The 14,688-nt window shown below is 35.6% G+C and overlaps 1 protein-coding gene across 1 annotated transcript; it reads right to left on the reverse strand.

Moving 5' to 3' along the window:
- Positions 1–12,529: 12,529 nt before the first annotated feature.
- On the reverse strand, positions 12,530–14,096 carry LOC130464014 (uncharacterized). The gene is made up of 3 exons (XM_056833355.1): positions 13,866–14,096; positions 13,492–13,584; positions 12,530–13,372 (listed from the first exon to the last, which is right to left on the reverse strand). Exons 1-3 carry the CDS (start codon positions 14,094–14,096, stop codon positions 12,530–12,532), a joined length of 1,167 nt encoding a protein of 388 aa, XP_056689333.1.
- Between the last annotated feature and the right edge of the window lie 592 nt (positions 14,097–14,688).

Here is a 14,688-nt window from a genome sequence, read left to right on the forward strand (position 1 = left end):
TTGATCCCGCGTTCTGTCGCAATCGACCCAAAAGTCGAACAGAACGTACCCTGTCCCCTGTAGCTGATGAATTAAACCTAAATACTAGAACACTGCTCAGAAACCCGAGATTCGTTAAATAAAAGGAGAAATAGCAAAGCCAAGTGGTTAGTTTTCTAAGAACCGTGACGCACCTCTCAAGGGTGCGTTGTAATGTGTCCCTTCGCATGATTTAATCGCTTTCATCACCCTTTTATAAAATTGTTAAACTATTAATTTGATTGATCTATCACGCCTAATAAGATAATACCTTGGACAATTGAATTATCATGCTAGGTACCTTAAATCAATCTAAATAAGATAATCACGACCGATTTAGTATTATGTGTTGCATATTGCTAAAATCAATTCAGAATAGTTTAATAGTTTAAACGCATGTCCCTTCAATTATTTATGCTGACAAGGATAACCTGCCTCTAGAGTTATCGATGAGCACTCCTCTCGGTAGTTACAGTCCCCCGAACTCTCAATCTCTGCCCTGCGGGTGTACGTTGAGCGATCCCCACACCAGGGATCAGAAGGGAACCTATGGCCGTCGTGGTCGAACATAATTGCACTCCCTTTATGTCACGATAACCGGGTTTTGTCAGTTTTTCTCATTGTCGTTAAAAACTGAATGGCAACTCCTATATTACTAGTCGATTGGGTGTAAACTCACAGGAAATCTAACTACACTTGATCTGACAACGTCACGCCCACGAGGGACGAGGTCATGCATAAGCCTCGTGCTTTTTCGGCCCCTTCACAATATGCCTTGCTGGCTTAACCAATCGGAAGCAAGATATTAGCCTAACAACCAATCAGAGGGCAGTGAACTAACAACCAAGAAACACACTACCATGTCAGCTATAATTCAGTTACATGGGTTGCATTCATGTGGGAGCAGGCATAGGCTTATTATGGTGTGACTGCACCTGTGCATCAGTAGTATAGGTCTGTCCAACAGAAGACCTAAGAAAACTTGGAGGAAGGTGATTGAGCACGATATGAACTTTCTTGGGATTGAGGAAAATATGGCGTTCGATAGGACAGCGTGGAGGGAGAGAATATATATTGATGACTTCATTTGATTTACACAGCTGTCATGTTTTTGTTTCTTTCTATTTTTTAATTTATTTTTTATTCTTTTTTTTTAATTTTTTTTTAAATTCTTTTGAATTTTTTTATTTTTACATGCTATTTTAAAATGTACTTATTTTACTTATTCATTTATTTTAAACTTTATTTATTTTTTATTATCTTTTACAATATTTCTTCTATAATATATATATATATATATATATATATATATATATATATATATATATATATATATATATATATATATATATATTTCTCTTATCTTACTTTCATTAATTCCACCCTCTTTTCCTTGCTTTTTTCTTTTTAATTCCTGCTCCTTTCTGGTTTGATTGGTGACAATGACGATCTCCTACGACGATTCACGTTAGCCGACCCCAAATCATTTTGGGACTAAGGCTTTGTGTTGTTGTTGTTGTTGTTGTTGTGTTCCATCAATATCTGGAATTTTCCAGTGACTTCCATCAATATCTGGAACTTTCCAGTGACCGGTAACAGCAGTTTTCACCCTTCCAGGTTACGAGCAGCAGATATACTCAAGCCATCTTCTTCCTACTCCTGCATATCACTTTATTGTGTTGAAGTAGTGTTACGTTACCATTGGAGTTACCAGTAGAAAATGAATTTGGAGATTATTCAGATTAATTTCACTTTAATTTGTAAGACAGGCGATAAATTTTCCGCACCAGAAGCTATGTAGGTAATCTGTGCAACTAATATATGTAGACATTAATGTACCACTTTCTGGACTTAAAAATGCTCTATGCATTACGTAAGCGAAATGTCAATCACGATACTTAGTTGGTGGAGAATGTCATCATTGTTATTTATGACTCTTCCCTACGCTAGAAGGGCATGAAATCTGGGCAACGTTGTATTTTCTGCCAAGATAATTAGATAACTGGTCCTAGTACTCTATTACGGCTGTAGGGATACACTTTGTTTGGGCTCTCAATTGGAAATCAATTGGACCAGCAGTTTAAAGGTCCAATGGTCTCAACACAGCAACATAATAGTCATTTATCCCTCTAAAGGTTATTCAGCCACCAATAAGGCCTAAGGCCCAAAAAATAATAAGTGACCTATGGGGCATTTACTACACAAACACTATAAATAAGTCGCCAAGAATCACACATCAAGGTACGTCCAATTTATTGCCTTAAGACTACTCCCTAGAGAACTCTCTCTAGAATCCGAACATTGTTCTTACTTAGGCATCGGAGGGGCATCGGAGGGGCTTTCCTCGGAACACCTCCGAGACCCGTTACATTGTTCATTGTGCAGGTAAATTCGGACACAACTCTCACAAGCAAGATAGATCTTCTACACCAACGAATAGAGCCTTCATCCGAAACCAATTGTTTCAACACCAGAACAATTTGGCGCCGTCTGTGGGGGGAAGATACTTCAAAGCCTTGAGAAATCAGCCATTTTTGCTCCAAAAATGGATAACAATAACGTCAGCGTTCATACGGACTTAAAGTCCAAAGCAGAGGTGCGTCCTCGATCGGAGGCCCACCCACGGTCAGAAACAAGGTCACAGCCGAGCAGGGCTACCACCGTAGTGACTATTTTGTTCATTGTTCTATTTTGTATATTGCTACTTTCTTCCACTGCATTTACATTTAAAAAGTGGAATATTGGTGGTGTGGAAAAATAGATGGGTACGAATTATATTTTAAAAAATATGTACTCCCTCTGTCCCTTAATACTCGATCTGTTTTGACCGGACACGCTTGCCAATGCATAACTTTGACCACCAATTTCTTTAACTACATATTATAAGAACTTATAAAAATATTAATATTTTGAAAGTATATATTAAGATGAAGCCAACAATATATTATATACTAACATTTGTTTTCATATACTAGAAATAAAATAGGGTCAAAGTGAATTACTCCCTCTGTATTTATTTAAGAGATACACTTGCCTTTTCCGGCCGTATTTGTTTAAGAGATACACTTGTCATTTTTAGTAACTTATCAACCCCACCATCTAATTAAATAATATATCTACACCCCACCCCCACCCCTTACTCCCTAAAATGACATGGTCCCCACTTGTTTTTCTTATTAAAATATTCACTCAACCCCACTTGTTTTATTACTTTATTTCATTCAATTTTTTTTCTTAATACTCGTGCCCGGCCAAGTGTATCTCTTAAATAAATACGGAGGGAGTATGTGAATAGTGTAAAAACTCAAAACAGGTCGAGTATTAAGGGACAGAGAGAGTATACTACATCAATAATTTTGCATTACCGTGCATGGCACGGGTCCTACACTAATACCCTTCTAAAATAAAAATATAATTTTTTTTACGGAAAGATAAATTAGTAGAACGAGTTGGCATTTTTACTTAGTCTAGGTAAGGTGAATGTCCTGTTTCCCGTAGCCTTGAAGAAGTACCACAAGATTCATAGAATCTGAACGAAGCTCGATGTTCATGTACGTAGTACATATTAAAAATAAAATAATAGGCCATGAGCAGTCATTAGAAAACTCGTAAACAATTAAACACCAACCTTCACAAGTTACATTACTGTTATAACTCCGTATAATTTATCAACTAGAAATGGATTAGTACACAAAAAAAATAAAAAGGATTAGTACAAGTAGCAATTAAATTATTGAAAGTCAGGATCGAATTCGGTTGGTTTTAAAAAATGAGCAGAAACAACAAACATAGGTCTACTCCAAATTCATGATAAGGAAGCAGCATGTTCCACGGAAAACAAATGAGATGTTACGTTTTTGTTTCCATAAGAGCAGGAAGAAATTTTTTATCCATGAAATTTCCTGGAAAATTCATGCTCCCGCCAAATGCCGTGCTCCCTTCGGACATTTCTTTCGTAGTACTAAAACTTTTGTATATGCAAAATATAGTAAAACTAGAATTATGTCCGTGCGTCAAGGTACTAAAACTTTTGTGCTTTGTCTTGATAGACTCTTAACTATGATTGAGGAAGCTGTGGGTCAAGGTATTTGGAAACCTATTTCTATTACAAAACATATCAAAATTTCTCATGTTTTTTATGCTGATGATGTCTTTCTATTCAGTATAGCCACTGTGGATAATATGTCTACTATTATGAATATTCTTAATCAATTTGGAGATCTTTCTGGCCTTAGAATTAGCATGACCAAATCTACTCTGATCTTTCCCAACTCTTTGCATCATTCTATTAGAAAAGATATTGCTGGAAATTATGGAATTAAAACTACTAGTACTTTTGGGAAATATTTAGGTGTTGAGATTAGACCTCATAAACTAAAATTAACTAACTACTTAGGTTTACTGGATAAAACTTTAGAGAAGGTTAGGGGTTGGCAAGCAAAACTTTTAAACATGGCCGCAGGACGGTGTACCCTGATAAAATCAGTTCTTAACTCTTATCCCCTTTATGCTATGCAGACCAATTTGCTCCCTACTACCATTACTTATGCCCTAGAGAAATGCTGTAGAAAATTCCTTTGGAATAAAATGGATAGAAGTCGTTATATTTCCAGAATTTGTTGGGATAAGGTGACTAGCTCAATGGATTTAGGAGGATTAGGTATAAGAAGACTAAAGGAGTGGAATTTAACTTTCATGGCCAAACTAGGATGGACCATCCTCACAAAACCAGATAAACTATGGGTCAAGATTGTTAAGGAGAAATATTTGAATCATTCTAATTTTCTTAATACTTTCCCTAACTATAACCAGTCTCCTTTATGGAGAGATATCCTTAAAGGAAGGGATTTACTTCAGAAAGGTTTAATCATGGGAATTGGGAATGGTAAAAGCACCTCCTTATGGTATCATCATTGGATTGGAAATGCCCCCCTTTATACTATGGAGGAGGTTAAAGTTCCTGATTCTAAAACTCATTGGTTTGTGCATAATATTATTAAAAATGGGAAGTGGTATTTGGATGATATTCAACACCTCATTCCTACCAGTATCAAAAACCTTATTTTAGCTTACCCAATCTCCAATAATGAGGAGGAAGAAGATTTTATTAGATGGAACTACTCTAAATCAGGGAATTTTGAGATAAAATCTGCATATCACATCCAAATAACTAATTCCAACCCCATCCCTTCCCCTAACAATTTTTCTTGGAGATCAATTTGGAAAGTTAAAGTTCCTTTCAAATACAAAATGTTACTTTGGAATTGTTGTCATGAAATTCTTCCAGTAGTTGAAAATCTTAATAAAAGAGTTAAAGAAATAAGTCCAAGCTGCTGTAGATGCTCCAATTCCATTGAAAATCATATTCATCTATTTAGAGATTGCCCTCAGTCTAGTGTTCTTTGGTGCTTTATTTTTCAAAGAATATGGAATATTAAAACTTTTGATTTTAACTCCTTTTATAATTCTTCTTGGAAAGAATGGATAAGTTTTAATCTTCAAAACTCAATGAAATGGAAGATAATTTTTGCTATCTCCCTTTGGCATATTTGGATTTCAAGAAACAAAACTGTTTTTGATTTTAAAATGAAATCTGCCTTTTCTTTATACAATTCATTTTATATGGATTGGAAAATTACTAACTCAACTTTGCAGGGAAAGAGTATAGATGGCAAAGGAGGTCTGTGGGAGCATAAGAAACACTAGATTCCTCCAGCAGAAGGATTTATGAAGTTGAATATAGATGGGGCTTGGAAATCCAATATTGTTTCAGGAGGTGGTGGTGTGTTCAGAAGACACACAGGATCATGGTTTGTTGGCTTTTCAAGTAAGTTTGCAGTTCACTCTCCATTAGCTGCTGAGTTATATGCACTCCGTGAAGGCCTGAAAATTGCTAAAGATCTGATGATTGATAAGCTAGAAGTGGAAACAAATGCTATGAATCTCAAAGTACTTTTGGGAAAAGTTCAAAATCAGGTGCATCATGAGTTAGGCCCTGTCCTTAGGGAAGTGGCTATTTTATTAAGTCAGAACTGGATCGTAAGTTTCAAGCACATCCCAAAGATTTACAATAAGGTGGCTCATTCCTTAGCAGCACATTCCTTGATCATGGCTGTGGGTCATAAATTGCACTATATCATTCCTTCTTGTGCTAAGGATGATTATGAAAGTGATTTCGAGAAGGTAAATCCTGAATATGTAGAAGAAATAAGAAGAAATGCTCATGATCAGGATATGGCAATTGTTGGTGAAAAAGTGGGAAATCAAAGGAAATCTAACAAGGATGGTGCAAGTTCATCTGATTCAAAGATTGTGTTTGGCAGTATCGTGTCAACTATCAAGCAAGTGGTGGGAAGCTCTACCAGTACAGACGTGGGGAGCAAATATAAAGGAAAACATAAAGCATTCACTCCTTTTATTGTTGGCGGTTCAACAATTAACAAGGATATTGAGATTGTTGAAGTTGAGGATGATGAAGAAGATACTCCAGTGACCAACAATTGATCGCGATGATGATTATCTTTTGGAAGACGCATGTTTCTCAAGTTCAAGCAGGGTGTCAGGTTTATCAAGGTTTAGTTGTACATACAAGTATCTATGTAGTTTTAACTAACTGGGTGTTAAGGAGATGCATAGGGAATATTAATGGGTTCATTTTCCTCCCCCATTTTGACAAGTTTTTGGAGATCGATGGGGTTGTAAGTACTAATGTTGAATTAGGGTTGGATTTTGTTTTATTTTCATAACTTGATCTCACTTAGTGGGATAATTTTGGTTTCGGTGTTTTTCCACCCTAATTAATTAATATATTTTGTTGGTTTGCGTTAAAAAAAAGAATTAAGTCCGTGCGATGCACGGGTCTACCATGTTAATTGAATAATAATATATCTCATAATATTTTTTATATATAATATAAGAATTATTATTATACCTATTTTACAACTAAAGTTTTCCTTTATCTTTTAACTCGATGTCCATATCTTTAATTCCTTCCTCCCCCCCCCCCCCTTTTTTTGGCAGTAAATTCAAACATGCATTAAAAAAACAAAGATACAACATCCCCATTACTATCAGCCAACAACTGATTTATGGGAGATACAACTAACTCTATCAGAATCCTCAACCTTACTAGTATAAGACATACAATAACACATTGAGACCTTACATTGAGGCTTACTATCCTTAATACTATTAACACTAGCAGACTCAACGTTAACACAACAGTAGTTAGGACTAGCCATATTCTTCTTCCATGGGCGGTAGTGGCGATCCAGAAATGTGGTGCTTGTTATTTTCCTTTTCATACCAGCATGAATCTTGCAACCAAATGAAGGGTTAGAGACTCTAAAACTTTTCTTCCTGGTCCCAATCAATTTCCCGATTTTATCTCTTTTCCAACTTCGACCTTCACATTTGCTTTTAGGAATTTAAGATCTGGCTTGCTGATGTAGTTTTCAGGATATGAGGTTGGTGGGCATGAGGTACATGAAGTATATTCACCCTTCAAATAATTATCTTCCACAACTTCACACAAGGCCTGCTCAAATTTCAAAGAGATACTTTCATTAATGGACTCTTGAAGCGAGAGCTCCTCCTTCAGTTCCACGCTTGAAGCTGCTTCAGTGCCTTCAATCTTCTTGTATTTGTTTTCCCGATTCCTTAGAGAACATAAGGGGAACAGTTCAGGTTTATCCTTAGTCTGTTTAGGCTTTTGAACACCAGCTACTGGAACTTTTAAAATTGACCCGGCCTTAGAACTATAATAGGTGATGGACCTCCCTTGAACAATCTGATCATACACATTTTTTGGTATCATCATGATAGAACCCTGCCTTTTTCAGTTTTGAAACTGATGCTTGAGCTCTGCAACATAAACATTTGATTCCCATTCGTTTTTGAATTACTACAAACACTAGATTTCTCACTAGCCATGTCATCGTCTTCCATTGTTAGGTCTAAAATCACACTTGACGGAGGTTCTTGAACTTGAATGAGACCATCATTAACCTTTGACTTCTTTTTTAGCGGCTTACTAAGTTGAGGAAGACCAGAGCCAAGACCCACAGGCACACACTTTGCCCCATACTTCGTACTGTTTACCTCATGTTCCACCATAGAGGTCATCAAACTAACATTCCCATCTTCTACTTTAGACATACAACTAAAATCATCTCTGCTCATGACATTCTTTGACGTGGAAGCCATATCTACAGATGACATGATCTTATTTCCTTTCTTATCTTCCATAATATAATGGGGCATCATTTCCTTATCATCTGACTCAGCTAAATCCCGCATACTAGGGTTAACAACCCGGAGATGTTTAGATTTTTTTAGTGGTGTCACCATTTCACTGTCCTCCTTTTGTCTAATCCCTCCTTTAGTAGCCAAAACAATAACTTGATCTTTACTTTCCTTGAAAGCATTTACTGCTTTAACTTCATTTCATACTGAGTGAGAGTTCTCGAAATTTTCTATCTCCCTTACTATGTCTTTGTTGTTTGGCTCTACCTCCTTTGCTTGATTAAAATCTCCATATGCTTCTTCATGCCTTCCCAATTTTGTTAGAGCCAATCCCCTCCTAAAAATAGCCTTCACATTTTTGCCATCAATCTCCAAGACTAAGGAGCAGGAGACAATAGCTATGCTAAATTCATTTAATTTGACCGCACAAGCCGCAATATTCAAATGTAATGAGATTACAAATTCCTTCAACTCCATACTTATACCACTCATATGAAAATCCTCACTAACACCACATACAATAACACAAAAATATTTGATTGCCTTTTGGTAATTCAACAAAGCAGCACTAAACTCATTCCTCCTGAACAGAGAATTCCCTTCTTCCTTGAGAAAAAAGACATACTCCATAGCCATTTCTGGATCACTAAAATTCTCAAACAAGCCCACAATAACACTATCATCTTCTTCCAAGCACTCCAAATGATACAAAAAAATAGGAGCCAAACTTGATTCTACCCCCAATCCCATCCCGATAGATAACGTAGGACTGAAAATTAAACTCTTGGAAAACCCGATTGAATTTCAACAGACAATTAAGAAGACAAAACAAAAAACACTACTAGCTGACACCTAAAAGAGAGGGGGATGAAAACTACACTACACTTACAGATCAATCGTTAATGGTGGAGACAAAAACCTTGCAATTGGTCGCGAAATAAATCTTTCTGCCTATAACTTTTAGGAAATTACACTCGCCGGCGACCACAAAATCTAGATCGACCGTCGGCGAGCTTCATGGTGGTGGAATTGACAGAGCGTTGGAGGTGGGGGTTTGGAAACTTTCTAGAGAGAGAGCGCGGTGGGAGAACCTAATTTTGATGTCCTCCCTTTTCCCCTTATTCTATAGTTATGATACATAACTACATTTTTGTTGATAGTTTGAACAATATACTCGAGTTGTTATTTAATCTAGTTCCTTCCTATCGTTATCTCATTATATAAAATATTTATTTTAAAATATTTTTCAGGGAAATATTTATCATAAAATATGATCGAATAATTTTGTTACTCCATATATCTTATTAAATTCTCGGATGAGATTGAACAATTGGTAACTTCAAATTTAAAAGATAAGTAAATTATCTAAATAGCTTTTAATAACTTGATTGTAGGTAAGTTTAGTTAGATTACGGAATTAAGGTTCATGTGTGATTTTGTCTTATATATACTCTTAGTTATACCATGGTCGATGTATTGCATAAGAAAATGGAGCTATACATAAGAGTAACTATATACTCATATTCATATATATTTGTCAACGTTTCTTTAAAGGGTATCTTCGCCACTATTAGAACAATAAATTGCCATAACAAAAACCATTGTATCATGAAGGTTAGAGACCTCAATCATCACTTAACAACACGATCTCCCACCAAAATAGAAGGCTATTTATCTAAATGCACACGTAGGGAATATATCATAAGGTACTTATGCAACATCTCAGAACTTAATACTTCGTACGGAATAATATATACAATGATAAAGCTGCTTGATGGAGCCTCGAAGCACTATCATTCATTTAAAACCATGTTATCATTGTCCTGTGCCCTAATTATCCATGTAAATTTCAATTTCAAAAAGCATAATAAATACCCATAACATTAATTCAGTAATTCATATATACTACATACATAACATACTCTATATACATATTCGGAATTTCTTATCAATTTAGCCCTAACTTTCACTATAAATCGCTTTTCTTGCCTGTAGTTTACTTTTTTTTGTTTCCATCTTCGTGTATAGTACTAAATTATACATAAAAATAATTTTTTTCTTCGGGTGAATAATATATGGAATTAATGCAATGTCGTATGAAATTTGTGCAATAGTTTAAAATATGTTACAAATTTATAATAAAGTTATGTCGATCATAGGAGATCAAAAGGAAAAGCTCACCATTTGTGTCACATTATTGGAATAACCAAAGTATTTCATACGGAGTATATAAAGTGATAAAACAATTACCTCATAGAACATTTTCGATATTGTTCGGGATGGGATTCGAAATTCCTATGTCAAGGATGTTCTTGGAGCATTAGTCCTGACATAGTGTTCTTAAGATAAGGATGCCTTGCCGGTAAGGCATCCTGTACAATGGTCCTACTCGAACTCTCATGTGTATAATTAATCCACATACACATAAGACACCCGCCTCGAAAAATAAGGATTTCCCTTCTTCCCAACACTTATAATCGTACAACCTAACCCAAGTTTCTGCAACAATAGAGTCCTAGCCGCGACCTTCCTCATAACAACAAAACTTATGTCAAACGTTATGCATAATCACCCCCTTACCTTCTAACAACAAAACTTATGTCAAGGGCGGTATCCATCCATTGCGCGGCAAATCTATATGTGCTTCCGGCCATGCTTGGCCGGTGGATCTTACGCAGTTGTTGTGACATGAAGAAATATTCAGTATCGAACCCTACCACTCTCCAACTTATATCTCGTCATCGGTTACCAATTTCCAATAACAATGCTAAACATATCTACACGTTAATCACCCCAAAGAGGTTATTTCATTATAGTCAATATTTATCTTATGGTTTAATATATTTTATCCTATTTTTTTTTTTTATATTAACTCAAAATAAAATTAATAGAGGTTATCTCATTATACTCAATATTTATTTTGTGGTTTAATATATTTTTTCTTTTTCTTTTTCTTTTAAATTAACTTAAAATAAAATAAATTTCGATTTTGTGACTGTACAATCCCACATCGACGCTCTATATATATATATATATATAGGACCAGGTTCTGGTGAGAACCTCTCCTAAGATAAGAACCTCCTTATAATGAGAATTTCTAATAACCATTGGATTAAAAGAAAATGGACGGATGAGATCAGATCACGTGAGTTCCTTCCTCCCTTTCGATTGAACTAGCATTTTCTCTCTCTTCGACACTCACGCCGATCTCTCTCTCCTCGCCCAATTTCAATCAAACGCACTCATCCCTCTCTCCTCAACCAATTTACTTCAAAATACACTTGAAAAATCGAAAATAATGTTGTAAATCTGCGAAGAACGCAGAGATTTTGAGGCAATTTACATTCTTTCGATTTTGTTCCTTTTACTGTTTTTTTAGGTTGAATTCCTGCGAATTTTGCTCAACTATCTGCGATTTTTCTCAATTTTTTGCAAATTACACCACATCATTTTAATCCTACTTCTTTGAAGAATTTGCAGCTTGAAATTGCATTTTATGGTGCCGGAGCTTCGTTTTCCCGGCGACTGAACTTCTAAGGTAATTTAAACTAATTTTGTTTACTTTTGAAGATAGTTTGTTTACTACTTCTCATTATATTAAGTGTAATTTGAAGCAATATTTTGTTTACTTTTGAATTTGATTGTGAGTTGATAGTCAGATTTGGTTATGGAATTAGCTGATTTAGAAACTGTTTTAGAGAAAAAATTTGTGAAAAACTGGAATTAGCTGCTTTATAGGCTGTTGTAAAGAATATTTGTTGGTGTTGTTCAGTTAAGGTTAGTTGGTGGGAGTTATTCTGCTATAATTTTGTTGCACATGGTGATTATCTAACTCAAAAGTAAAGCAAAAACTGAAAAAGTAAATAGAAATGATCTAAAAGTAAACAAAATATGGCCAGGTTCTGGTTCGTATGTATTGTAGGTCATGTATGTGTGGTGCTGGAGTTCCTGAGAATGCATCAGGAAATGGATGTGTGACTACTCCTTACCAAGGACTAGGGTAGGGTTAATCGGATTCCGATACACATATCGTTGGGCATATAGTTAAATGTATTACGGAGTACTTAGTCCTTTTTTGTGTTTCTGAGATTGAACTAGATGATAAGAAAGTTTGGTGCTGTTTTATCAATATAATCTGTAAACAAATGAGAATGTTTATGGTATAGATATACAGATTGCCAGCAAATGGATGTCAACTGCAAGGGACTGAGCTGAATATTGGATCTTCTGTAGGGTTGTAGGCTTGTAGCCAAAGCTTCTTTATCAGTCATACAAAAGTAATCCACCTGGTTTGACTTAGTTTGTTAGATAGCAGTGGCAACTGATCTTTCCCAATCTTCTTCCATGCTCCTTCCTCTTTGGCATATTGTCCATCATTTCCTGTCTCTGTAGTTTGATTTAGTTTGTTAATAACCTCAGAGTCAGGTTTTTCAGCTTGATTTATCTCAAACTTGTGCTGTTCTTCATCACCCAATCTCCTGTTTTGTAAGGTCTCTTTCCTCTTCCTCTTGGAATGTCTCCTTCTAACTCTCGATCCAATTCCAAACCCAGTCATAGATGATGATTCTTCATCTGGCTTTCCCAACTTCATGGCTGCTTCATTCTCTTGCAATTTCTGTTGCTCCTCTTCTTCGGGACTAGTAGTGATGTTGTCCTTTGTATCTTGTTCAACTTGAAAATCTGTTGTTTCATTTTCAGAATACTGTCTCTTCAAATCAAATCCACCATCTTTCACATCATTAAACTCGCTAAAAGTACAATCATCACTGTTAAGTTCTGAATAATCCCAGCCGTGATATTCAGTGTCCTCTTGTTGTTCTAGCTGGAGTTTCAGATCTTCAATCTCTGCATCTTTCATCTTTATAATGTCTTTCAAAGCAGTAACTTGAGGGGTATCTGAATCCATTCCTGCTGTTAGAAGTTGAATGTTGTTCTTTTTCTCCTCAACTGTCAACTCTATCACCTTCCTTTCGTCCTTGAGAGATGAAATTGTCGATTCCATTTCTGACACCCTTCTATCCAGCTCCAACTTCTGGGTTCTTAGGGAATAGACTTTGTTCTTCATCTCTTCTACTTTCTTTCGAGCTTCTTCATTGAACTCTTTCTCTCTCTACAACAAAAGCAAATGTATGTCATATATATATGAATGCCGTCATGGGGGCAGTTTACTTGTGTTTTACTGTCAGCTTATTGTTCGAGTTAACCCTGACAACTTTTTATCATCAGTACGCTCTTCATCATGACTGTGTTTTTGTTCCAATTGTTGGAACTTTCCACTTGTTGATCTTGTTGATCTTGTTGAGAAGTTATCACTCTCCTGATCTATTATGCCGCTGTTGAATTACTTATCAGCAGTAAAGACATCGAACTCTCCATCCTCTGACTTCTTCACAAGAGTCTACGAAACATATCAAGACTTCCCCACAAGAGTCTTGTCTTGCCAGTAGTTTATGTCATCTATGATTTAAATTGACTTTTAAATTAGTTCCATTTACTTTTCTGAGTTATTTATCTACTTTTGAAAATGTGATGCAACTTGAGATTCTGTTTATGAGGTTTACTTTTTAATTAGTTTCATTTACTTTTGTTAGTTATTTATCTACTTTTGAAAAGTGATGCAACTTGAGATTTTGTTCTGTATCTTGCTGCAGACTTGCTTCTATTAGGCCCTTTTTTCTTTTTTTCCCCTGCTGGTCTTTTGTGTCTTTTTGTGCTTGGACCGTAGAGCTGAATGTTGAGGTTGTTTGCACTGAGTGTTCTTTGTTGTTCAATTGCATTTGTTTTCTGAAACGCTTGTTAACGCATATTAGCTCAAATGGTAGAGCAATGTGCATTGCACATAAGTGTAGGTTCAAATCCTACATAGGCTAGAATAAATAAAAGGATTTTTATATTTTACTTGCAAAATAGGGAGGAAAAGATAAAGTAAATAAATTATTTGTAAAAGTAAATTAAAACAAATCAAAATTAAATATTTATTTGAATTATATTAGTATATTTACTAGATTGAAGACTGCACTTTAGGCTTTGATGTTTATTGCTATTTTGATTAGGTTGAATACAATTTATAATGTTAGATGTTGGACCAGTTTGGTGTGTTGGTCTGGTATGAGCCTGCAAACAGTCATCTGTTCATGGCTGGTTGTTTAAGCCGCATTCAGTCATTTTGGAGATCTTTTGGAGGTCTGACTCGTTGGCTGCAAATGATGCTCGTTTACTAATTGAGGGGGCGGGTTTGCAGTTGGTTTTTGCAAGTGCTGTAATGCACCCTGCTTCTTCTATTTGCCGGCTATTGGTTTTAGTATGCCAGTTAGCAATCAAAAAATAAGGGTAAAGTATTCTTTTCTCTTATTTTAAAAGTAGATCAAAACTTTGTAAAAGTTAATTAGTTAGGCTCAAAAGTAAATTCATTTGTGGAGCTTGATA

The sequence above is a fragment of the Spinacia oleracea genome, chromosome 1 (assembly GCF_020520425.1).
Source record: "Spinacia oleracea cultivar Varoflay chromosome 1, BTI_SOV_V1, whole genome shotgun sequence".
In the NCBI taxonomy this organism is placed as follows: domain Eukaryota; kingdom Viridiplantae; phylum Streptophyta; class Magnoliopsida; order Caryophyllales; family Amaranthaceae; genus Spinacia; species Spinacia oleracea.

What these genes read in the sequence shown, in the direction of transcription:
- LOC130464014 (XM_056833355.1), bottom strand. Translation starts at nt 14,096, where the DNA reads ATGCACATTGCTCTACCATTTGAGCTAATATGCGTTAACAAGCGTTTC. An exon ending in AGTTGCATCACTTTTCAAAA is followed by an intron (nt 13,585 to 13,865) that starts GTAGATAAATAA and finishes GCGGCATAATAG; the next exon opens with ATCAGGAGAGTGATAACTTC. An exon ending in ACACAGTCATGATGAAGAGC is followed by an intron (nt 13,373 to 13,491) that starts GTACTGATGATA and finishes CTTTTGTTGTAG; the next exon opens with AGAGAGAAAGAGTTCAATGA.